This window comes from Terrapene carolina, unplaced genomic scaffold, assembly GCF_002925995.2.
Source record: "Terrapene carolina triunguis isolate 2854851 unplaced genomic scaffold, T_m_triunguis-2.0 Scaffold310, whole genome shotgun sequence".
Taxonomy (NCBI): domain Eukaryota; kingdom Metazoa; phylum Chordata; order Testudines; family Emydidae; genus Terrapene; species Terrapene triunguis.
In genome coordinates, this window is record NW_020664661.1 from 4,708,005 (window position 1) to 4,732,470 (window position 24,466).

Sequence of the window (24,466 nt, forward strand, 5' to 3'; positions counted from 1 at the left end):
CACTGATGCTCTACAGAGGCACTGCTGCAGCATTTTAAGTCTAGACAAACCCTAAGTAACATGAGTATATAAGTGACTTGCTTAAGGGCACAGCTATTCCCACCCAGTCAATGGCAGGGCTGGGAACAGAACCATGAGTCCTGATCTGCAGTCTCCTGTGCTAATTACTAGATCACAGTCCTTTCATAAAGGCAACCTGTCCAACTGACCCACAGCTTACCAACACAGTGTGTTATGCCATTCCATCAAACTGATCACATGCTGCAAAACTGAGTCGCTCAGTAAAACAATATAGCAACCATGTGAATAAGGATCAGAACTAATATGTCCAATGTTTTTGAGGAGCCCACCAACCTCTCAAGAGGAGGAACACTATGCCAAGAAATAGTCTGTGTAAGTAAGGAACAGAAAAGCCAATAACTCTGTTCTACCCCCAAGGATAATTGAAAAGGGGTGAGAAAGATTGGACCAGTCAGAAGTGTGGCTCTTCAGATCTCATACTTGAAGCCCAGAAAACATGTGTCCCATCCCGTTATTCCATTGCTCCTGACAGAGGTCCAACTGCAAACTACTTGCTTTGGCAGAGACTGCTGTCAGTGCTAGTGACAAGAGCTGTAATGCAGGAGTGGGCTCTATGCGGCAAGCTTGGCAGGAAAGTTTCAGCTGCCTTTGTTCCATTTCCAGTGCCAGCCCCCATGTTATTACGACAGAACCACAGGAACAAACATCAGTGAGCTCTCACATCAAAATATGAAATTTGATATCCCTTGGCTTCCTCTGTGCACTGACCAGCCACATCCAACTCATCCCAACAGACAGCAACTCCAGAACACCCAGTAGGTGAGTGTCTAACTGCAGAGAAAGGCAAAAAGAATGACACTACTGAATCCACTGGAGAGCAAGGTGATCTTGCTTACAACCAGTTGATTCCTTGCAGAGACCTCTTCCATCTCTTCTCTCACAGCTGATCGCCAATATGGCGACATCTTGCAATTGCAGTACCTCAGAAAAGATACCTGATCACTAAAATGTTTGCCTAGGGAAGCAGCTAACAGCTCACCTAAACTAAAATGGTCTCTCCTTACTTTTTCACTGTTGCTCTTAGTCATCTTCTCAACCCCTTGAAACACTGCCTTCCACTCCATTATATTACCTCTCAAATATCTGTGGTCCCCAGGCTGTATGGAAATTTAGGGCTGCAGAATGTAATTGGTACAATTGGAATACAGCTAAGGATAAGATCCTATTTCTTGTGGAAGAGCCAGTGGCATTTTTCAGGACTAGAAGTCCTTGATTTTACATCTCCCACCAAAAGATGCACTTGCTAAACTGCAACAGAACTCGGGCTGCAGTGCGCCAAATTCCAGTCTCACAATTGAATGGGATGCAGCAAGCAATTGTTGGAGTCTTGCAGGGCTTAGTCTAGTAGTTTGGTACAATGCTCTAAAAGGTTGGGATCAGCAGATTTACATAATTCAACAGTTTTTTGATGGCATACACTCTCCTGCTTGCATTATCTACTGGCACTCTCCAAGCACTCCAGATCAGGACTATCAAGTGTTTCATCTTTATGGTCCTGATCTGTAGAAGAGGATGGAATCTAGAACATCCACCAATCTGATTTTACCTGCCTCTCTTTATAACCAAACTGGTAGGGTTTCATTGTTGCCATTGCCACAATGCAAGTGCCCCCAAACACACAACGCAACGCTTGCACCCTTCTTCTCCTTCCCTTTGTTTCTTGAAAAAAAAAGAAAATCCTCCAGCAACCCAGACTCATTTATCCCACCACGTTTCTGTAACGTCAGCCGAGAGAGAGAGTGAGTGTGTGTACGTACGTGTACTCTAGGAACTTCTTCAAATTCCTGCTCTATTATTTCCTAATAATATGTCTACACTGCACATGCTTTACAGAAAGGTGGAGTATATACACCACTCTAGCACAGGTATAAATACCAATGCAGATGGTGAGACTCTGCTTAGGCGAGTATAGACACACCAGAACCTTATGATATGTACCTCGCATGGCTCTCTACAAACCCAAGCAATGCCTTGTCTGTCTACACTGCTATTTTTAGCAGTGTAGTGTCCCGCTGTCTTCCTGCTGCCTGAGCTTTTCTCCACCTCAGGGAAAGACTCCAGCAGAGAGGAAAGGCTCTGGCAGAGGGAAGACAGAGGCAAAGTCTCCGGCAACTCTCCGCTGCTGGAGCCTTTCACTGCCACAGTTCCACCCTGCCAGAGCCCTTCACTGATGCATGTAGATACATGCTGCAGTGTGGATGCAGCATGCTTTTCACTGTGACGTGTAGCCACACATACCCTACATGCTGCTGCCAGTGGTATGCTGGGAATGTCTACACTGAGTAGAAACTTCTGTGATTCAAGCCACCTGACTAGTCTTCAGTCACAGAGGTTTGTTTTAGTTGCTTAAGTGTAAAGCATCCAGTCCAAACAGTTCCTTTTCTCTAGAAGAGGATCACCAACAATCCAAAATCCTCTTCACTGGATTCATTCCCAGGATCATCATCCTGCTCTCACCCAACAAGATTTCAGAGATCACTTGTCTTAATCTCTTTACTTCCCTGTACCAGTGCCTGATATCTTAAATGATCCTGTGTTTTTTTTATCTGTGCACACAGTGTTCTTCTCAATGCGTTCAACTTGTATGTTCATGAATCTTTCTTCAGCATCTTTGATCCTGGCATCAAAGTAGCATGCTGCTTCCTGATTCTGCTTAACATACTGCATGGTCCACCACTATCTACCAAATACAGGATACCTTGGAAAACTTGGGCCAAGACTTACTAACCTGGGCAAGCAGAGGAAACTTCAGCCAAAAATGTATATAGGGCACCAAGCCCTGAATGTGACTATCTTCAGAGAACACCTCAGATTCACTGGCTTTAGCACTTGGGTTGGGCTGACTCACCTGATCTTCTCATCAGATTCTGTATATCAAGGGTCAGAATTCAGAGCATTTATTTTACTAATCCCCTAAAACTGGGTAAATGCAGAGCCCCTGCCACAGCACTTTACACTTAAGCAACTGAACTACGGCATGTTTAAAAACATTTAGGTCAGAAAATGGCCATTCTCAGCACCAAATTACACTCAAAAGTTAAATTACAGGATGAACAGTTGCAATGTCTGCTCTGGTTTGGGATGTGTAAGGTCATGGCCTTGGTCACAGCAAGATGGACAGAAGTTTATTGAGTCTAAGTAAGAGGGACAGGGACTGCCACAGGTGATCCCTTCCCATCCCTGACAAAGCTGCTGCTGAAAATGCCACATAAGCAACACCTAGAAAGAAACAGCGTGGATATTAGGATATGCTGCTATGTGGAAACCCTACTTTATTACCGACAAATCACATTTCTCCATTCACTTGCATTGAAGAGTTCACTCCAGAAATCCCTGCACTGGGGCTGAAGAACAGGACAGACATATCTACAGGGGGTGTCATCACTTGTAAAAGTTAACCTCTCCAGAGCAGAGACTTTGAGACAGAAGATAATATATGACAAGTATTTGCTTCCAGACCCCACCCCACAAACTCACCTCGCTGCTGAGGGCAGTAAACTTGCAGAGAGAAATTATGAGATTGTCAAACACATCACTCAGGCCATAGTGTGCAGAAATCATTGCACATTTCCTGAAAGACAAACCACAAGCAATGTAACCAGGACAGCACAGGACGTTCCCAGTCTATAACCCCAGGTCAGGTTCCCTCTCCACTGACAATGCAGGACCATTCCCCTGCATCTCGCAACACCACTTCACAATGCATGCCAACGTTAGCAACCCACCTCTGTTCTGTGCTGCCACCCTCCAGCACAAACTACTGGCAGGTGCACAGAGATCCTGAAACCCTGATATTTCCTTGTGCTAGGTACAGAAAACAAACTGCAGCCTCAGAGACCCAGGCAGACAGGACCAAGGTCCCCAGTTCAATCCTTAACGTAAAAGTACAGGTGGTGAATTTGTTCATGGTGTTGAGATTCAAAGTTCAAAAAGGCCCCGGCTACAATGGTGTAATAATTGAGCTTTTAAAATGTGCTTACACCTAATTTGAACTCAGCTGTGACCAAAGACCCCCCAGTACAGACTGCTCTGTCTAGGGAGGGATTTTTGCCAGACCATGGAGTTTTGAGAACTAGGTTGGCCAAAAAACATGCTAGGACCTACCCTGGCCACAACTAAGTTTAAATGGTGCTCAATCACTTTAAATAATTTATTACAACAATGTAGACCAGACAAAGATTGAGTGGTACCAATCAAAAGCCTTTAAGGATTGAATCCACACTAGCCCAGGGAAGAGCACTAGCCAGTACTGTGGGGCTGCAGGCTGGGAGCAAAAGCTTCTATGTTGCTAGGGAAAGACAACAGCTGATCTTCTCTATGCACCCTCCAGCTGGCAGACAGGAGACACTGCCCAAAATGGGGATGATTTACATCCACAGACTGGAAGCCTACTAGATCTCTGCGGAGGAAGAGTAGGGCTACCTGAAGCCAGAGATAGCCTTCTGGATGATTGTTTCATCTAAGCTCTTGTCAAAAACGTAGGATAGGGCTGCAATGGTGGGGCCCCAAGTCATGGTGAAGAGATCATGATCGTAGCTTCCAGGAGGCACGTGCAGGAAGATGCCTTCATCAGTGGCACCACGATGCAGCAGTACATTCCATATGTAGTTTTCCTTCACCAGGCCCGTCTGCTCTTCTGGCATCACTATTTCGTCATTTCTAACAGGGATGGAAGGAAAGGTTAGGTTTGACTCAGAATGAAAAAATCTAACATTACCCCAGCAAGCAATAGACATTGATCAAAACTACAACTTATTTGTTGAAATCTGGAGATGCCTCTTGAGGAACTTCTAGGTACTTAGCACAGGTGGCTGCATGACCCTCCTTCTGGAGGAGACTTGAAAGGGAGCCCCAGACTAAGAAGTCTGCCTCACTTCCAGACCCAGTTGTTGCACGCAATCACGGATTGAAACCAGCTGAGAGTCAGAGTCACATCCTGCCTCCTCAAAGCTGTAATCCCCTTAGCTTCGAAGTGGCTGGGCCTGGATTTACCGAATAGGATAATTTCTGAGCTGTTATTAAAGCCTCCTCACCCACAGCCAACTCTGCGCACGAAAGGACCACAGCAGTCAGGAATTCCCCCAAGCAGTGGTCTGCGTGCCAGGAGCCCCAGGGATGGGGAGCAGAGACCAGGAGCAGACAGTTTCATGAGATAGAAAGGGACAAATGCAAAAGCAAAATATACAAGACCAAGACCTGGCCACACCATCTCAGGGCACCAGTGCAGCATCAGAGAGGGACACTGCATCTGGCACAACAAGTTCTAATACAGTTGGAAGCCTGACCCAGAGGAGTGGTTTCTTAGCTACAGTATTTCACATGTGCCGCTCTCACCCTGCCATTCCTTCACATGTTGATAGAAGCCATGTTCTTTTTAAAAAAAACCTTTATCTTAAGCCTTGCGGATTAAAATACCATGGCAGGGATCCAACTATATAAATCCAATTCAATAACTGTGACGAGCCTATTACCACAGCCCCAGATTGAGATGAAGATGGTCCAAGGCAGACTGGCACATGATCAGCAGAGTTCACTAATTGTGCTCCAGAGGTCTTACAGACCAGAACAGAGCCGCTATGCTCGGTGAGTACATGGAAATGCGATAGAGGGCTGAATACTTACTTGATGGCATGGTACATGTCCTCCAGTATGTCCTGTTCAAAGTCTTTGCCTCCATTCACCCCCTTCAAGTTCTTCCGGAATTCCTGGGAACATTACAGTTAGCACCAAGATGATTCTCTTAAGAATATTTCAAAAACGCTAACTTAAGTGGCACTCAGCAACTCAGAGGCCCATATGCAGCTTGCAGACTCCATGGGTCTGATTACTTGTCTGCTTGCCTTTTTTGGGACTCAAGAAACACTGACCATTACACTATAATTCAGGGAGTATTGAATAATCCTTTTAGTGGCATGGGAGGTTTCAGTAGCCTCCATCCCAGCTGCTGACAGGCAACATTACATGGGGATGGTCCACTAATGTTACATGTGATTAGCTTCAACTGTGCATCGGGATGACAAATACACCACCTCTGGAAGAACACTGTGCCATTACTTTGAGCACTCTGCACTTCCCCAGTTGCTTATTCACTTAGCATCACTTCTCTAATCGACTACTCTTTTTTCTATTGCTTCTTTTCACTCTTACTAGGTCTTATGATACAGCAGGTCACAAAACTGTGTTTACAGAGTAAAAACAATTCAAACCTTCCCTGCATGTTACTGCTTAGCTTTCATTTCTTCAGACTGCGTCACTCTTGTACTTAACCCCAACTCTACTGTTATTTACAGTACATTGAAGAGTGATGAGTGGGCCAGACAAAACAGAAGATGGGAGAAACAGCAAAAGAAAGAAAGCCAGAAAGGTGAAAACAGAACACAGTGCTATGAAAATGAAGAGAAGTAAGAGGCATCATAACAGTCACATGCAGGGAATCTGCTCTCACCTCTAGGGTCATTGGAACATTCTGCTTGCGGACATTATGGTTATGCTGGTCAGTGTTCAGCATAATAACTGCGTAGGCCAGGGCAAAGCAGGCGTCACTATTAGCAAATGGAGAGCCATTTGATTTCTGAAAGGCAAATACAGCCACAAGTCAGATCCATGGGCGAAAGATGCACACATGACCTGAGATCTCCATTTTCCTGCCAGCACAACAGAATCCAACAAATGGACTGGCTGAAAAATCAGAACTCTACTCCCAGCTTCTGGACAACGCCCCGGAAGAAGTCACTGTGGCATCCCCCACCTACACAGTAATGTTATAGAACACCGGGAGCTCAAAAGAGGTCAAATTCACACTGTGATATGACATGTCAAGGATGGCAAACATACAAAAGGGGTGAAGGGAGCATAATTTCTTCCCACCCAGTACGCACCCGCCAATGTTCTGTGAAGGCTTCCAATAGCCTATGAATCACCGGCGCCTCTCCTGGTAAGCGAAATGCTTCTAGGTAAAGCCGTAATGCTTCATCCAGTCTTAAGCCTTGGAAATTGAAAGTCCTGCAATAAGAGCGAAATGCTATGAGAGACTGAAACAGACAGGAGAAGAAGGCAGGGCAGACAAAACAAGGCATTTGTGCACTCAGAGATTTACTGACTAGAAAACACTGAGAATCAACATACAGGAATGAGCCATACCGACTGGTGGGCAGGGAGTGGAGGGAGATGGGCAAGAGTGGTAGGTGGAAGAAAGCGGAAGGAAAGGTCACCAATAACAGCCAGTGGATAGGAGCAAGGAAGGAGGAACAGCGGTCATAGTAGCTGGTGATCTGTTTAGCTCCTGAATCAGTTCCCCTTTGTGACCAAATACAAGAAACAGATACCAACTATGGAAAAATACTCACCCCACAAAGCTCTCCAGCAAGTCTATGTTCTTACGGTCACTCACAAACTCCCCAATCATCTTCTTGTCTAGCCGAGGATTTTCTCGCAGCCACTGGGCCACCTCATTGTTGTCCATGGGGATGGCCAGAAGGTTCTTCTCCTGCAGAAACTGTATCCCTTTCCTTGGCTTCTGGTTGAACTGCTCTGTGCCAGTTATCAGGAGCTGCAGGAGACAAGCTAACAGTTACCAGTTTGGCTGAAGAGCCCTACAAAGCGGAGAACCTCTCTATGGAGATTCACTTCCACTTTTTACCTACAGGTGCTCTTGGGGGTCAAAAGCCACAAAACAAAATTACTTCAAAGGCACTGTGAAAAATATGAGTGACTTCAGGACTGAATACATTGTTATACTTGTGTGATCTTGCAAGAGGGATCACCCAAAGCCAGATCTGCAGACCTCCCTCCTCAGAGACACAACAAAACAACAGTGACCAGCACAAACCACAAAAAGCTTCAAGTCTCAGCCAGTGACTAATTCTGATACTACAAGGTTATCCAGCCCTCCCCAACACTGTTATTCAACTAGAGCAGAGGAAGTAGCAAGATGAACTCTGAACAAATAGCAGGAGATCAGGGCTACTCCTCTACAACAGTAGCTACTTTTATCCAGTTTTTTTGGACTACTGGAATCTCATTCTAAGCCACTTACAGGAGTGCAGGTAGCAAGAGTCCTATGCACCTATGTGGCACGCAGAAGCAAGAGACACTGAGGGTACGTCTATACTACCCGCCGGATCGGCGGGCAGCGATCAATCCAGCGGGGGTTGATTTATCGCATCTAGTCTAGACGCAATAAATCGAGCCCCGAGCGCTCTCCCATCGACTCCTGTACTTCACTGGTGCAAGAGGCGCAGACGGAGTTGACGGGGGAGTGGCAGCAGTCAATTCACTGCGGTGAGTAGATCTAAGTATTCACGTAGCTGAAGTTGTGTAACTTAGATCGATGGGCACTTCAGTGTAGACACTATTTATGCCAATGGGAGGTGTTCTCCCGACAGTGTAGGTAATCCACCTTCACTGAGAGGTGGTAGCTAGGTCCATGGAAAAATTCTTCCATCAACTTAGCACTGTCTATACCAGGGGTTACATTGGTACATGTGGATTTTTCACACACCTGAGACACACAGCTAGGCCAGTGTAAATTCCTAGTGTAGACCAGGTGTTAGAGAAGTAAGAACTATAAAGAGTTCAGCAGGTGAGACAGGAACATCTGGAGCTCCATCAGGACAACCAAAACCAACTGAGAGTCTGGGACAATACAACATAAATGGATTATTTATTTATTTTTAAAAGACAACTCAATTCTGTTTATACTTCAGGACCAGGATTCTATAACAAAATGTCTACAGTGCAATAGAGCACCTGGTTAAGTAAGGGTTAACTGAAGGTTTTGTCGTGTTAAGAAAACCAAATGCACAAACAGCTACATGAACTTTACTAAAGCCCCAGAATAAATGTCAGTTCCCTGTTAGTTCCCATCACCATGAAACCGCTAGCAATGACCTAGTGAACTAAATTCACGACCATCCCAATTCTAACTCCCCTGGGCTCTCAGTACCTCAGAGCCCATCCCCCACTCCTCTCTATCCCCCCATGTATGCCTGTGTGAACTTTCTCAAAGTACAATGAAGTACACAGCTCCTGTAGTGTAGAGAACACTGGAATGCAGTCAGGATAACATCTGTTAATGATTGTGAAGTGCATAGATGCTGCCATGATGAAGCCCAAGTACCTACCTAGCCTACATAGCCTGAGGGGTTATCTTGATATGGAAAACCATTACTATATATTTGGAGCTGCAGGACAAAAAAAGGTGCCTATTCCAGACTGTAGGCACCTTTGACAGTTATCTATCAAAAAAAAATAATTAATCACCTGTATGATATATGGCTAATTAAACCTCTGAGCAAAAGATGTGATCCACCTTTCTTAAACAATGATCCTCAAACAACCTCCTCTCCCCAACAGCCTTAAAAAGCAGCCTTAGAGTGGGATGTGAAAGTCAACAAATTTGGTCCTTTTTAGACCAAGGGAGGAGAGCAAATTCCAAAGTGGAAAGGCCATTATAGAGAATATCCTGCCAACAATTCCCTCCCTTATAGCAGAGAGCTCGAACTACAGCTCTTACATTAGTTACGGGGAAGGAAGGGGGATCTGAGGTACTGCAAGACAGTCCCACACAGTTCAGAGCTGTCTAAATCAGAACCAATGCCTTAAACTCCACTCAAACCACAGGCAGCCAAAGCGGATCATAAGGCACAGATATAATGTGCTCACGGTGAAATACCCTGCACATATACATTTTGTGACAATTTGTTTCTGAATAGATGTAAGATAGCCCCAAGAAAGCACATTATTATCTAGTTGAGGTGACAAAGGCATGAATCACAGTAGTGAAATCTGCATTGGAGAGAAAAGGTTGCAGCCTTCTAGCCTGATGCATGTGTAAAAAGCCATCCTGGCCACTGCTGAAAGCCAACCCATTCAACCCAAGTTGCAACCACCCATAAAGGGATAGTTAAAATCACCGTATCTTTTGATTGCTTGCCCCAGCCTACCAACACCACCCTAATTCATCTAGACTGGGCCTCTGTCAATGAAATCATAACCCTGGCTTCCTCTCTAGGCCTCCTAACAGACTCATATATACGCTGAAAGTATGTATGCAGTACAACAGCTCAGCTACAGCGGTGCAGCTGTGCCACTGTAGTGCCATAATGTAGATGCTTCCTACATTAATGGAAGGAGTTCTTCCACTGATATGATTAATCTACCCCTCCAAGAGGTGGTATCTAGGTCTTCTGTCGACCTAGCTGGGTCTATAGTGGGGGTTAGGTCAACCTAACTACGTTGCATGATATTTTTCACAGCCCTGAGCAAGGTAGCTAGGTTGATCTAACTTAGGAGTAGAGGGAAAAGCCTGAGAGAGAGGGAAAACAAGACGGAACCCAGCAGAACTCCATATGAGCGCACCACTGAAAGAAGAGCAATTACCCAATGCTATCCTCTGGGATCTCTCTGAGCAGTCTCATCCACCCCCTCCTACCCTGGGGTCAGCAGGCATGTCAACACCATCTTGCTTTTGATATCAAAGACAGCTGATAGATCTAACACCACCTGCATGGATACCTGACCTTCATCCAACTTGAGGAGGAGACCAACTACTAAGCAAGTGCAGTCTCTATGCCATCCTCAGATTGGACCCTAGATTAACAAGGGTCAAAGAAATTGAGGCATCTAGATATGGGAAGAGTTGTCTTGTCACAATCTGTCAATTATCTTACCCATAAAGGGTACCCACAATTGGCCAGAATGCCATTTTCAAATGGTGGCTTCTTGAGACCAGGCTGTACCAATGCTTCGGTAAGAGTAGCAAGCAATCTACCCTTCTTGAAGAAGATGATGACCATTTCCATTAACATTAGGCCCAGCAGTTTCCCCAATGGCCTCCAACAGCCTGGAGCACCATGGATCCAGAGTACAAGTTCAGGCATGAAATTTCCCCAACACTCCAGAGCACTACCAGAGTGAAACTCAAGTAGACACAAAGTAATATCTATTCCCTTAAGACACTGTCCTGCCTCCTTTGATGCAGTTTGGTCCTCAGTGTGTGACTACTGAATTTATTATACACACAAAGGTCTCAAATGAACATTCTAAAGGTTTGATTAATCACAGCAAGCCAAAATGTAAATACTTTATGGAGGAAGAAACAGGACGATGTCCGGAGAACCAATTTACAGTTAACAGACCGCACCTTCTTTTTGCTCTTAATTTCCATCAGTTCCTGAGTTCTGGGCAGGAGGCAGGAAAACCGAGTAGGCTTCCTGGGGATGTTCTTCTCAGCTAGGAAGGAAAGTGAAAGTGATGATTCTGTCTTAGAGAGTGCTGTGCTAACCGTGACTATCTGTTTTTGCTACAAGCAAAGGGGACCCACCAGTTCCAACCCTCTCCACACATACAAACATCGACAGTAGCCAGGCTCTGCCAAATACACCACATCTAAAGTAACTTGAGCATCCCATGCACATGTGTTTCTGGCTCTGAGCAGGTTCCGTTAACACGTATAGCACAGTCCACTATAAAGTATTAATACCAAAGAACATAGGTCTGAACCATTCCCTGCATGCAGATGTTCAGTCAGAGTCAAGGTCCTGTGGGGACTATTACCTGCATCACTTCCTCCCTCCAAATCCTGGCAGCCCTGCTTCATCTGGTCAGCCATAAGACACCCACTGGTGGGCGGGCATGCCCCGGACAGCTCCGTGACCACACTGGGAGGTTTCCCTTCACTCAGCACTCTCTCATTGTCTGTGGGCAAAAGAGAAGGCAAGAGAAATCAGCAATAGAAGATGGACAAGGGCTTCTGAATAATCATAATGCCTTTTACTTTAATTGCTGTTCACCACTTGAAGGCCTTTGCATGTCTTACCAAAAGAAAAGACCAGTTACTGACCTTATAGGAACTGAGAGACTTTGAGATGTGTTGCCCTCATTGATTTTGTGATCCAACTCCTTCCCTGCTCTGCAGAGTCCTGCTCCTCTGGGATGCTGTATTGACAAAGGAACTGAGGGGCAGCTGGATCCACTCTGCCCTTTATATTCTTGGGTGAGTCAGTTCCTTCTCTAAGATTCTGTATTGGTGAAGGAACTGATGCATCCACGGGTATTAAGAGCAGAATGGGTCTAACTGCTCCTCAGTTCCTTTTCCAATACAGAATCCTAGAGGAGCAGGACTTTGTGGTAGCAGGGAAGAAGGGCAGGTTGAGGAATCCGGGTTGACAACACATCTCAAAGAACCTGTAAGATAGGTCACCATTTTTTCAAGTGGTTTTCCACACAGATCCCCCTCTTGGTGAGTAACAAGCAATTATCAGTTTGGTTGGAGATGCGTGCTAGGAGCCTTGCTTAAAACAATAACTGCAAGACAAAATAGGCATCTGATGTGGAGGCCTCTACCAAAGTATAGTGTTTTTTAAATGTCTGAACCAAGCTCTTTATAGCTGTCCCAGAAATTTCAAAAATAGGGACATTCTTCAAACTGGCAGCAGAGGCTGCATTAGGTCCCGTGAAATGAGCTCTAATGGGAGTAGGTAGATCTAACCTGGCTAATTTATAATATGTCCTTATACAATTGGAGAATTCTACATGAACCTTAACACCCTCTGCAAAGATCACAGTCAGTCCAGGTGAGTTCCTGAATGATTTTGTCTTGGTAAGGTAGTATGACAATGCCCTTACTACATCATGCATGTGAAATTTAGCTTCCAGGGGGTTGAACGAGGCTTGGAGGATGAATAAATTGGTTCGTATGGAACCCTGAAACAACTTTGGGCAAGAACTTGGGATGAAGCCTAAGAGTGACCCTGTTCTTATCAAACACTATTATAAGGGGGACCCAACAGGCAGGTGTGACTCTCCCCTACCTGAGCTGATGTAATGGCTACTAAAAAGGAACTCTTCATTGTAGGTGGTAAAGGGAACACGTTACTAAGGGCTCAAAGGAGAGACATCAACACATTAATACTATAGTGAGATCCCAAGAGGGTGAGGTCTCCCAAACTGGGGGGAAAACACGAGTTAGGCTCTTAAGGAATCTAGCCACTGTAGGATGAGAAAATACAGTGTGGCCAAAGATGGGGGGGATGTGCAAATATTGCTGCTAGTTGTATCCTTCTGGAATGAATAGAAGTCCCAACTGTTTCAGGGATAAAATAATCCAATATTGTTTAAATGAGTGTTGTCAAGGGAGACAGCTTGTGGTAAGATGCCTATATAGAACACCCCTTCCACTTAGCTTTGTAACTCAGTCTAGTTGAGGCTCTCCTGCTTTAGAGAACATTCTGAGCTACAGCTGAACAGCTTCTTTGGACAGATATCAGCCAGCCAGCATACAGGCTGTCTGACATAATGATGCTGGGTCAAGCTGTAGGATGTGACCATTGTTGTGCAAGACTACGTCAGGCACAGTGGGCAAAGTGACTGGGGGCTGCGATGAGAGGTTCACTGGATCTGAATACCAGAACTGCCTTGCCCATGCCAGGGCTATCATGATCACTGATGCAGCAACTTGCCTCATTTCCTCAGTATCATGAGGATTGGGAGGGGGAAATCACATTGGTTCTGGTATTCAAAGGATGAGAAAGGCAAGTGACAGGGAGCCTAGACTGGAGACCACTCTAAAGCAGATCTGTCCATTCTTGTTCTGAACTGTGGCAAACAAGTCTATTAATAGGTATACCACTTGCAAAAGATTCTGTGTAACAAATGGTTATTTGCCTTATAGTAATTGTGGTACTTCGAGAAGTTGTCATCTGTGGAGATCCCACTGTAGGTGCACATGCATGCGACACTGAAATCTTTTGAATAGCAGTATCTGTTGGGCTGCGCCCGCACCGTGCATACCCTCCCACTTGAGGGCATTAAGGACAGAGCAACCACAACCATCCCTCACTTCCTTTACTAATTCAGAGTCCCAAATAAAGAGGGTCCACACAGATGACACCACCTCAAAGAACCACAATCACTATTAGGGAAGTAACCCCTCCTTTTCTTAGAAAATTTGACAGGGTAGATCCCACTGTAGGTGACTGCTCAGCAGTGCCCTATCTGGAAAGTGTGACTGAGGAGCCTTCATTGTCACTAACTGAATAGTGATGGAAACACTGCTCTGCCAAATTTTTGCATCTGATCTTGCAGCCAGATCAATGGCTTAGTGTTTAAATCAAAGAAAGGGGATTACTCCACATACTGCCTTGCAAATTTTGGATACGGAATGCATAGGTTGCAGTTTTTGCTCTTGTGGAATGAACTTTTAATATTTGAAGGGAGAGGAATATCATAGAATACCATGTGATACATTGATATACACTATGTGATCCGTTTTTACGTTCTCTGGGAAGAAATGGCTTGACCTTTGAAGCACCAGAGATGGCAATAAAAGTACAGGGAGATAGTCTGAAAGACTTTGCCCTCTGAAGATAGTATAGCAAGTCCCTTGAAATGGCCAAGATATGAAGTTCAGTCTCTCCCAGAGAGAAATGAGGTTTTAGAAAATAAACAGATACATTACAGATTGGTTTGAATGAAAGCCTGACAGAGCCCTCTGTAGAGTCCTTTCTTGACTACAATTATGCTACACAAGGGGTGAGAGAGGGTACTTAGGAAATGACTCCCTACTGTGTCATGATGGGGATTAAGAGGAGTATACCTCCTCTAAAGATAGGCCTGTCCGTGTGCTGTGGTTCTGCTGTATCCTCCCTAATTGGGTAGGGGCTGATGTTGGTACCAGAGATATCTCCTTCATCTGCTATACAGATGATTCAGTAACCATTGGCTACATTATCAACATCTTCAACCTCTCGAGAAGAAGTGACTCGCGTACCAGTTGTACAAATGGATCATTCAAGACTGAATATGCTCTAGGTACAGACCTGGGCAGTACTGAGGTGCTGGGTACTTTACAAAGCATGGGCCATGGGTTTAGTAGGTGCCACAGGAACCAAAGAGAGCTATGTCAGGTCATTAGTTACCCTTCTGTTGAACCCAAGACACGTCGGATGCCTGCAGACTCTTGTGTCTTGACTTGGTAGGCAGCAAAGAGGGTGACCTATGCCTCGACTGATCTCTGGAGTGGTGCTCCTGCCTACTTCCATCTCAGAGTGACACTGGAATGAGGAAGACAACTGGGGCCTCTTGGTTGACATAGCACAGGAGTTCAGGATGGAATCTTAGCTGACTAGGGTGCTCATGGAGTGGGACTGACCAGAGAAGCGAAGTCCAGCTGCGTCCTTCCTTTTGGCATCCAGAGGATTGCATAGATGGTCTAGCTTTCTGAGGCTACTTAGAGAAGGAATGATGTATGGAACATCACTCAGGGATGTGTCCTTCTCCTAGGCAAAAAAAGGCACTTGGAGTGGACTTTTGCCAGAGTCAGTAAATGGCACTGATTCTTCACATGAGGGGCAGGAGGAGTGGAATCCATGTGGACAATCTCTCAAAGAACAGTATGTTTTCAAAGAAAGGGCAACATGCTCTAAATGGGGCAACAGCAGCAGCAAGGTTAGCGCACATGCGCATATACACAACATTAAACATTTTGTCCTAAAGGATGCCACAGATGGACTGTAGTGTTCATGGAACAGAAGAGCATTCCAGAGATGTCTCTAGAACCATTAACAGATAAGGCCATGCCTCCTGCCCTCTCCAGGCTGTATCTTGGGACAGACAGTGAGCTCGATCTCCTTGATCTCAGTTGCCAGTGACTAAGTCCCTGAAGTGGAGTGGTCTGACATCAAGGTTTTAAATGCTAAAGAGTATTGGAAAGCATGAAACTGGAAGAATGGAAATACATTATTTTGGAGTTCACTAGCTGAGTGACCAAAAGGAGGTATACAAGTGGGTTTAGAATAAATCTAGGGCTGAACATGGAGATGTTAAAAAGAAAGGTCTCACTGTTGCTTGGTTCTTTGGTGCTACTGGCAGTTTCTGTGCTGGGTTTGACCACTTCCTTCTCCTGTTGGTGGATGTTGCTCAGCACTTTGGCTTGGCAGTGTGCTTCAGTGCTATCAATCACTGTCAGCAATGCTTCAAGAGACAGCAGGTGAGTAGTGTAAAGTTGTCCAGAAACTGGAAAGGCATTCTGGGAAATCAAACAGTTGAATGTCAGATGGTCTCAGATTTAACACCTTTCAAGGCGAGTTTGTCCCAGTGCTCTGAAAAAGTAAATGTACAATACAAAACCCCCAAAACTTTCCATATAACTCTGAAACATATAACTTGAGAACTCCCACTCATTTTCCCCCACTTAACCTTACTGTACTCCTTCCACTTCTCTGATCTTCCAGAACCTAAGTGGTCTTTCTAATCCATACAAAGCTGTTCAAGCAGAACCTTTCATCCACCACCATCTGCTCCTCTCCCCACCTCTCAGACTCTCTGCCATCCCTCCTCTAGAGGGACTTTCCTCTCCACATCCCCACCTACACCTCCCTCCCAGCCCTGTTCTAGCTCATGTTCTGAAGTCTGCAGCACTAGCTGAAGGGAAGGGCAAAGCAGAGCCTTTTCAGGACCTTGGAGAGCAGTTTGGTGAGGTCCTCAAAGAGGTTAGAGCAGTAGTAGTCACAGTCATAGTTTATATAAAGCTCAGTGACAAAGCTGGGGATTCTCCACAGCTGAACAATGGCCTCCAGGGCCATCTCCTTCATCTCATAGGGCATCTTGGGGTTCTCCACAGTGATGATCTCCATCAGCTTCTTTATGTACATCTGGCAGAAACACAGGACAGCTCAGGTTAGGGGAAGAGAAAGGAAAGCAGGACAATACTGAGCTTTCAGGGCTATTTAAATGGAGATTTACGAGTTCCCCTTTCACATGTGATTCACAGTGTGAAATCCTCCACATTTAGTGAATGCTCACTCCAGTGGAAGAACCTCTTCAGGTTCCTGTACATTTAGTAACTTCATACACATTTCAACAGCAAACTCTTAAGGGTGTCACTGAATTATTTTACCATTCAGCGGACTAAGATTCACTATTCCAAAAAGCTAGAGGGAAGGCAAGGCAATGTGTAAGTTTCAAAAGCACTTTACTGTTTTAATAGGAAGGGACCCAGAAAAGCCCTCAGAACCCCTCCCATACAGCTACTAACACCTAATTAATTGGTACTTGGACTGTACCCTATTGAATCAGTGTATGTTGCCACCCCATTCTGTATACCCCTACATGTCAAGCAGTTATTACTGACCTATCCCATGGGGACCATGTGGTTGTATTTCAAAAACTCACCTCCAGTTGGAACTTCAGGTGCTCTCTCATGCTCTCGAAGAGAAGGAAGCATACCCTGAGGGAGGCTGCATACAGATTGAGCCGCTCCACACTCAGCAGCTGAGCAAGGAACAGAAACATAAGGAGTGAGAGGTCAAGCCACACTATCTGCCCAGGTGAGTAGTGCTACTGTTGTATCACATAACAGATCTATTTCTGGAAGCAATCCCCTCCCCGTCTCAAGGGCTCTCCTGCTGTGAATGGCAGTGGCCATGCTTCAAACACTCCTCCCCTGCTTTCAGGGAACTCTAATTTCTCCTTCAACTGCTACACTTGCTCTTTTGTAGAGCATGCATATCTCCTCTAAGCAGAAAGCTAGGTGACTAGCTACCTCCAAGGATGTCACTCTAAAGAATGATTAAGTACTTATTTCCAAGTCTCCACCTGCTGCCAGACTGGTCACTTACCATTTGGGGATGCAGCTCAAAACCCCATTTTCCCAGGCCAAGCCACAGAGTGTTGTCACAAAGCTACTGAGACAATGGAACCAAGCCAGTCACAACAGCTCATTAAAATCAGCTTCCTCGCCCTCTACCTTGAGGTAAGAAAGGCAGGGATCAAGAGGAGACGTTTCTGCCCTTCAGAACCATTTGAGAATTTGATGGAGAAATGGTGAGGGGAAATTATCTGGTACCAGTTTGGGGCTTAGGGGTGATCCAACAGTGGTATCTGCTGCATGAGAGGAAAAGGATTCAGGAAAGCTGGGGGAGGAAAAGTGCCCATGTGTCATCTTCTCCTACATACAACAACAGTAAACTAATAGACTCTTGCATAAATTCTTATGAAGACCTCTTTCTATCAGAGACACTCTCTCACCGGGAGAGCAACCAGATTTGTGATCCTACATTACAGCTAACCTCACCTCAGTTTCCAAAATAAAAGTTCTAGCCAAAGTGAGCTGCGGGGGAGGTGTGTTGGGTTGCCATAATTCATACCTGGTACACAGGGAAACTCACTAGCACAGCATACCCAGTGGCGAAGCCCAAACTCACTTGAAAAAGGTGCCGGCACAACTCATCTTTCAAAAGCCCCAGCAGAGACTGGCAGTTTGCAACAGGGGCAGACTCCAGAGCAACAGTGAGCAGCTGCAGCCCCATGTGGATCATCACCTCCGAGTTGTGGCGGTCATGTGGATTAGTGAGGGAGATGAGGAAGCGGAACAGCTCTCGGATACAAGGCAGGCCGTAGGGGACCAGCGCTATTCCTGAGGAAATAAGAGCTGGTAAGAAAATGTAGACCCTCTACAAGTTTGCTCCCATCTCTTACCGATGCCCATCAAGAAGTATGGAACAATTTGTTACAGAAAATAGTTCAGGAACAGGAACTCATCTCCCTGCTCTCAAGCCGTGAAGTAGCACAGACAGAGGCAGAAAGGACACTGACAGTATTCCAAAGCTCTCACCTTCTTTTTGGGAGGACTGTGTAAAACGTACTCCTCGGGGATTGACATAGTCCATGTCATGAACAGAGGCAGAGTCAGAATGTTCTGTCACAGATGTGCACTCTTCTAGCACCTCTGGGATAGACTCTACTGAGGCTGACTGGGTCTTCTCCACCCTGAGACCTTCATTCTTCATTCATACCAGTCATTTAGGAAGGAAGGAAAAAAACAGAGCAAGTATAAACTAATACTGCACCAGCTGCAGGTGAGGCTCATTCTCTTTAGAGTGGCCAAAGTAGCACTGGGCACTCATGAGGGAGCAAAGTAGAACTCAAAATTCGGACAGAAGAAACCTTGTACATCACTTATAGTCCATCCCCCACAACCAATGTGGGAACACCCTCTAATGTGTCTCTCAGTCTGCCTTAGAAATGTCCACAATGATAGTGCTTCAGCAGCTTCACTTGGAAGATGCTGCCACAGCCCAATCGATCTTACTGCTAGCAGGGCAGATAAAAACTGATTAAAAAAAGTAAAAACTGTATTTTTAAATTTAACACAGGTTTAGTTTTTAAAAATAAACCTATTTAAAATTACATTTGAAATTGGCAATCCATATTATGGCCTAAATTCATTAGAATCTATCAGTGGCTGAAAGCCCATACTGTTGCACGGGTGTAATTCATAAAATCATGGGTGTAACAAAGCCCAAAATGGCTAAGAACTTAAAAGTTGGATGGTAACACACCACAGATCCCAGTGATGATTGAACCTGGGGATATTCTGAACAAAAAGGGCTATCAACAATCCTTGTAGCTGTTTCCATCACATCACACTGGCTCTACTGACATTCTAGGGTTCAGAGTGACACACACACACAATCCTGGAACCTTCTTATATAGATTAAAATCATATAAATTACACACAAAAATAATATTAAGCAGTACATGTTTGTTGCCAAGTCTTAAAGAAACCACTGAAGACACAGTTAAGCGCCTGGAACCAGTTTGCTGAAATGCTAAACCAACATTTGATGGCATTTTCCTCTTCTAAAAGTGCAGAGAAAATATTTTCTTCATTTCAGTTTATTCAACTAGTTCAGTTCAATGACTAGTTCAGTCAAAGTTAAGAAACCAATTGGGAGTTGAAAAAGCAAGAAATCTTGTTTTCCTCTTCCAATCTATGAATAAAACTAGATGTGAGAGGGTGAGATCTACTAGTTCTACAATCGTGAAGGACATGGTTACCAAAAAGTCAGTTCAATTCACTAACTACAGATTATACTTCCTTTGTTTAAAAAAATCAGTTAATTCTAAATGCAAAATATGTTTTGAAAAACTTTTTGATAAAAACTTTTCTTCTTATGAATTCAGCACCTTTAAGGTTGCTCTGTTTAATTAAAAAAAATTAAAATGCTGTTTGCGCATTTAATTGAATTTGAATTTCCGCAAATTGACACAAATCACAAGTAAAAAACTTAATCTTCTAGTAAAGAAATGCATCGTTCACCATTTTCTAACAATCAAAAAGGAGAAATTAAGAGTCTGAATAAATGCAAATTAAGCTATAATTGCTTAAATAAATGTATATAGATATAGTGTATCCTAGTTAGCAAAAAGAAGCAAACAATTTAGTGTAAAGGTTATCTTTAGTAGCAAATCAACATGTTTTAAAGGTTACCAGCTAATGAGGATGAACCTTTCTTTAGGAAAATAACTAAAATATACAAATGCAAAACATGATTAAAATCAATCATTTAAACCAAGGTTTCTGACTTGAGGACTTGCATCACTTAAATTTAAATCAATCTACCTCGGCCTGCTAGTAAGTTTTTGATCTATATAAGTACATTTTTCTTTTTAATTGCACCACATTATATCTAATCATACTCCCTGACTAGGCAAGACCAAATTCAAGTGCACATGACCCAAGTAATCATCAAAAACTCCTCTACAAATTAAAAAATTGAGGCTGGAAAATTATTACTGAAGACAGCAAAAAGGGATCACAGCAAACTTCAGCCATCTCTGCCTTTATTAGTTACTCCTTTAATTAAGGCTGGCGTAATGGAAACATTGGAAAGGATACAGCTACATAGAAACTGGACCACATAGTTACCCTTTAACAGTAGCCAATGCCGGATAGTCTTGAGGAGAGTATGAACACATAATGCACCCAAACGATGCAATTCTCTGCTATTAAGGGAAATTTCTTCCTGACCACTTTCTAAGCTCCTAACTATAGCATAGCAGTAGTGACACTGACCAAAAGGAGGGCACGAATACAGACACTAGATCTCCTGGGTTTGGAGTTGCCTCATCTGCATAGGATCATGCTCATACCTGGGGTTCAGGCTGGTGTGGATGCTCAGTGGCACTGGGCTCACTTGAAGGTATTGCTGCACTAAATCCCAGAGAGTTGACCTGGTCCAAGTCTGTAAGATCTTCCTTGGAGGTGGTTTGGGAGGACAACTCCAAGCCACTGTCTGTAGCAGGACTGACTGCAGAGGAGGTGTTTTCTGAATTTCCAGATGAGATGGGAGAAGGAGCATCAATAAAAGTAACTCCATCTACTGAGAAGAAACAGCAGCAACAGGTTAGTGGAACTGTGACACCGCCACTCCCCCATCCTTATCATTACATGTCGAAACAGCAACAAGTAATTGCTTTAACCTGGGTCATGCTGCACCACAAATGAACTCTCAAAATGACATAAGAATGCAGAAGACTCAGATAAATGAGGTATCAGCAAGTCAAGCAGATCACAAGGAGAAAGACTGGCAACTCCCTGTTATCACATAGTAGATGGAATCTAGCAGACCTAGTGAACAAATGAAGACCATATTCAAACAGAATGCATACATTTAGCTAAAATGGGAGAGGGCAGGCAAGGTTGTTGTACTTGACACAATCTGGAGGGGAAACAGGGCAGAGCAGATGCCAGGAGGGATATCTATCAGAGACTGGAGGCCCTGCAGGAGATGGTCCTTTCCCTGCACCCCAAGTTGTCTGAACTGGAGGTACAGACTAGCTTGTGGGGAGGCAGGGCAGGAGAGACAGACACTTCCTATGTCACATCCACAAGGGGAAAGACCAGAGGAGCTCCAGTCGGAAGGCTTTAAGTACATTAAAATGGCTCCTCCCCTTGAAAGCATCGCTGGACATTGAGGGACTTTAAGGGAGGACTGGTTGGAGCATCCAGAAAAAGGAAGAACGAAGTCTAGAAGTGACATCAAGGGACCTTCCGTATTCTGCAGTTGAGGCCAATATAGGATTGCTGTACAACTGCAGCTGTGCTGCTGTAAGGTCTCCGTGTAGCCGCTCTATGTCGAGAGCTCTCCCGTCGACATAATTAAACCACCCCCAGTGAGCTGCAGTAGCTATGTCGGCAGGAGAGCATCTCCCGCCGACATAGCGTTGTCCACACCAGCGCTTTTGTTGGTGACATTTATGTTGGCCAGGGGTGTTTTTTTTCCACACCCCTGACTGACAAAACATTTTGCCAACAAAAGTGCTAGTGCAGACAAAGCCTTAGTGCGTACCAGCAGGGTCTGCCTGGGACAGTTAGAGCGCTTTAAAAATCACACCCATCTAATGCATTTTGCCAGCACTGTATAGACAAGCTTTTATACTCCTGTCAAAACCAAAGTTTGCATTTTAGTTTTTCAATATTGCAACAATCCCTCTTGACTTTAAGGACCCAAGTGCAAAACCTTGCTCACCCAGAGAACTTACTCAATCTGAGTAGTCCCCTTGACTTCTCTGGCGCTACTGGCACAAGTGAGTGCCCTCCAGGAGTAAGAGTTGTACAACTGGGCCCTGCATCACTGAACCCAACTATTTACTCCTCAGTAGCTACCCTCTGAGCAACATGTTAATCTGGCAAGTTTGCATCCTTATCAAAACCAGTCCAAATCATTCCTTCTCCCAACCTATCCAGGCCAGGTATGAAAAAATGCTCACAGTAAACAATTATTTGGCCGATTTATTTGGTCCCTATGGTCTGCTCAACTCTAAAGAGCTACAAAAAAACAACAACAAAGCTTCCCAAATCCTAATTCTTCTCCTGTTTTCAGTAGAAACATTCCAGAGAATTGCATACATGAGAAATTGGCCTGACTCACCTAGAATCTATTTTGAACACAGACCCTTGTATTGCTTCCTGCTCCAAATGTCTATGGTTAGAATAGCAGGAGGGTATACTACAGGACAGAAGGTTGATTAATGTTCTCAGGAATTACATTACCTCAGTCTAGCGTTATTGCTGAAGCAGATGCAAGAGAAACTGTACACAATTATATATTACTCCACTGCTCAGAAGCTAATTTATTCCCCCTAGGTTGACCATGTCTGAAATGTGGCATACAAGTAGTGGACTGGAACCCCTGGCAGTTTTTGTGCTTCCCACACTGGAAAAGGCAACATCAACATTGTTCAACTGTTTAGACCTTATAAGGGCTTCTATTTAGAGAAGTGCCTGTACTACATGAACTTCCTTCTTCAGTTAAGAACTACCTAAAACTGTTCCTTGGTGCAGGATGGAAAATAATCCTGGGACTGGATGGACTTTTCCCACCTTTATCACTACTAGAGAGCAAACCTTGAAGGGACTGGTGACTTCTGTTCTTTATTCCTGCTGTTTTTTCCTCTCCATAAACAGAATTGGAGTCCATTTCTAAACTCTCTCCCTGAAACTATGTGAAAGGATGGCAGATTAAAGGAGAAATGAACTAGACAGATATGGAGGCATTTAGAGGGGGTGCTCGCACCTTTTAAGGGAACATGATGGGTAGGAGTCTATTTATTTACTTTCTATTCTTAACTTCATTTCAGCATATGACGAGGATGCAGATCCACACTGATCCATGCTTCCCTTCAACTTAATCAATAACTGTCATGAATATATAGAGTACCAAGATTAAATGAAAAATCCAGGGAAACAACATCTAATAATTTAGGACACAAGAATACAATATGCCTTGAAATAAGAGAAGGATGCATTTTCACCTTGCTCTACAGAATCTATAAAACCTGGCAGGTGTCTCAGATTCCAATGAAGTATGTTGGCTTGGCAAGAAAACTGAGTAGTAACTTTTGAAAGGAAAACAATTTAAAATAGAAAGGCAAGAGTTATTCCTGTAATTCCTCAATCAAATTGAGTTTCAGCAGAAACCAAATGAACATGAGAAGAGTCAGAACATTTTCATCATCTCCACATGTCAGGTGGATGCTCCAGAATCTAAGTTTTCATTTAAGACAAACCCCCTTCACGGTTGTAAGGGAAAACCTTGAAAATGTGAAGCAAGTACTGAAAGTCACATTGCAGAGCATGTTAACAGAATAAATGAACGAGCCAGAGTTAAAAGAACAGGAGTACTTGTGGCACCTTAGAGACTAACAAATTTATTAGAGCATAAGCTTTCGTGGGCTACAACCCACTTCTTCGGATGCATATTGAGTGAAACATATCGAGGAGATATATATACACACATACAGAGAGCATGAACAGGTGGGAGTTGTCTTACCAACTCTGAGAGGCCAATTAAGTAAGAGAAAAAAAAACTTTTGAAGTGATAATCAAGGTAGCCAAGTACAGACACTTTGATAAGAAGCAAGTGTGAGAATACTTACAAGGGGAGATAGATTCAATGTTTGTAATGGCTCAGCCATTCCCAATCCCTGTTTAGCCCTGAGTTGATTGTGTCTAGTTTGCATATCAATTCCAGCTCAGCAGTCTCTCGTTGGAGTCTGTTTTTGAAGTTTTTCTGTTTTAAGATAGCCACCCGCAGGTCTG

The 24,466-nt window shown here is 44.2% G+C and overlaps 1 protein-coding gene across 1 annotated transcript in view; it reads right to left on the bottom strand.

The window, feature by feature from the left end:
- Positions 1-24,466, bottom strand: part of GBF1 (golgi brefeldin A resistant guanine nucleotide exchange factor 1) — a 191,172-nt gene that overhangs the window by 19,097 nt on the left and 147,609 nt on the right. The window contains exons 10-23 of the mRNA XM_029912871.1: positions 21,016-21,242; positions 18,695-18,863; positions 18,285-18,496; positions 17,254-17,352; positions 16,539-16,733; positions 15,922-16,108; positions 11,638-11,778; positions 11,225-11,313; positions 7,428-7,630; positions 6,960-7,083; positions 6,527-6,652; positions 5,704-5,786; positions 4,504-4,740; positions 3,559-3,652 (exon numbers count right to left, since the gene is read on the bottom strand). Coding sequence (XP_029768731.1) covers positions 3,559-3,652; positions 4,504-4,740; positions 5,704-5,786; positions 6,527-6,652; positions 6,960-7,083; positions 7,428-7,630; positions 11,225-11,313; positions 11,638-11,778; positions 15,922-16,108; positions 16,539-16,733; positions 17,254-17,352; positions 18,285-18,496; positions 18,695-18,863; positions 21,016-21,242 — 2,186 coding nt within the window. The remainder of the gene's footprint in view (positions 1-3,558; positions 3,653-4,503; positions 4,741-5,703; positions 5,787-6,526; positions 6,653-6,959; positions 7,084-7,427; positions 7,631-11,224; positions 11,314-11,637; positions 11,779-15,921; positions 16,109-16,538; positions 16,734-17,253; positions 17,353-18,284; positions 18,497-18,694; positions 18,864-21,015; positions 21,243-24,466) is intronic.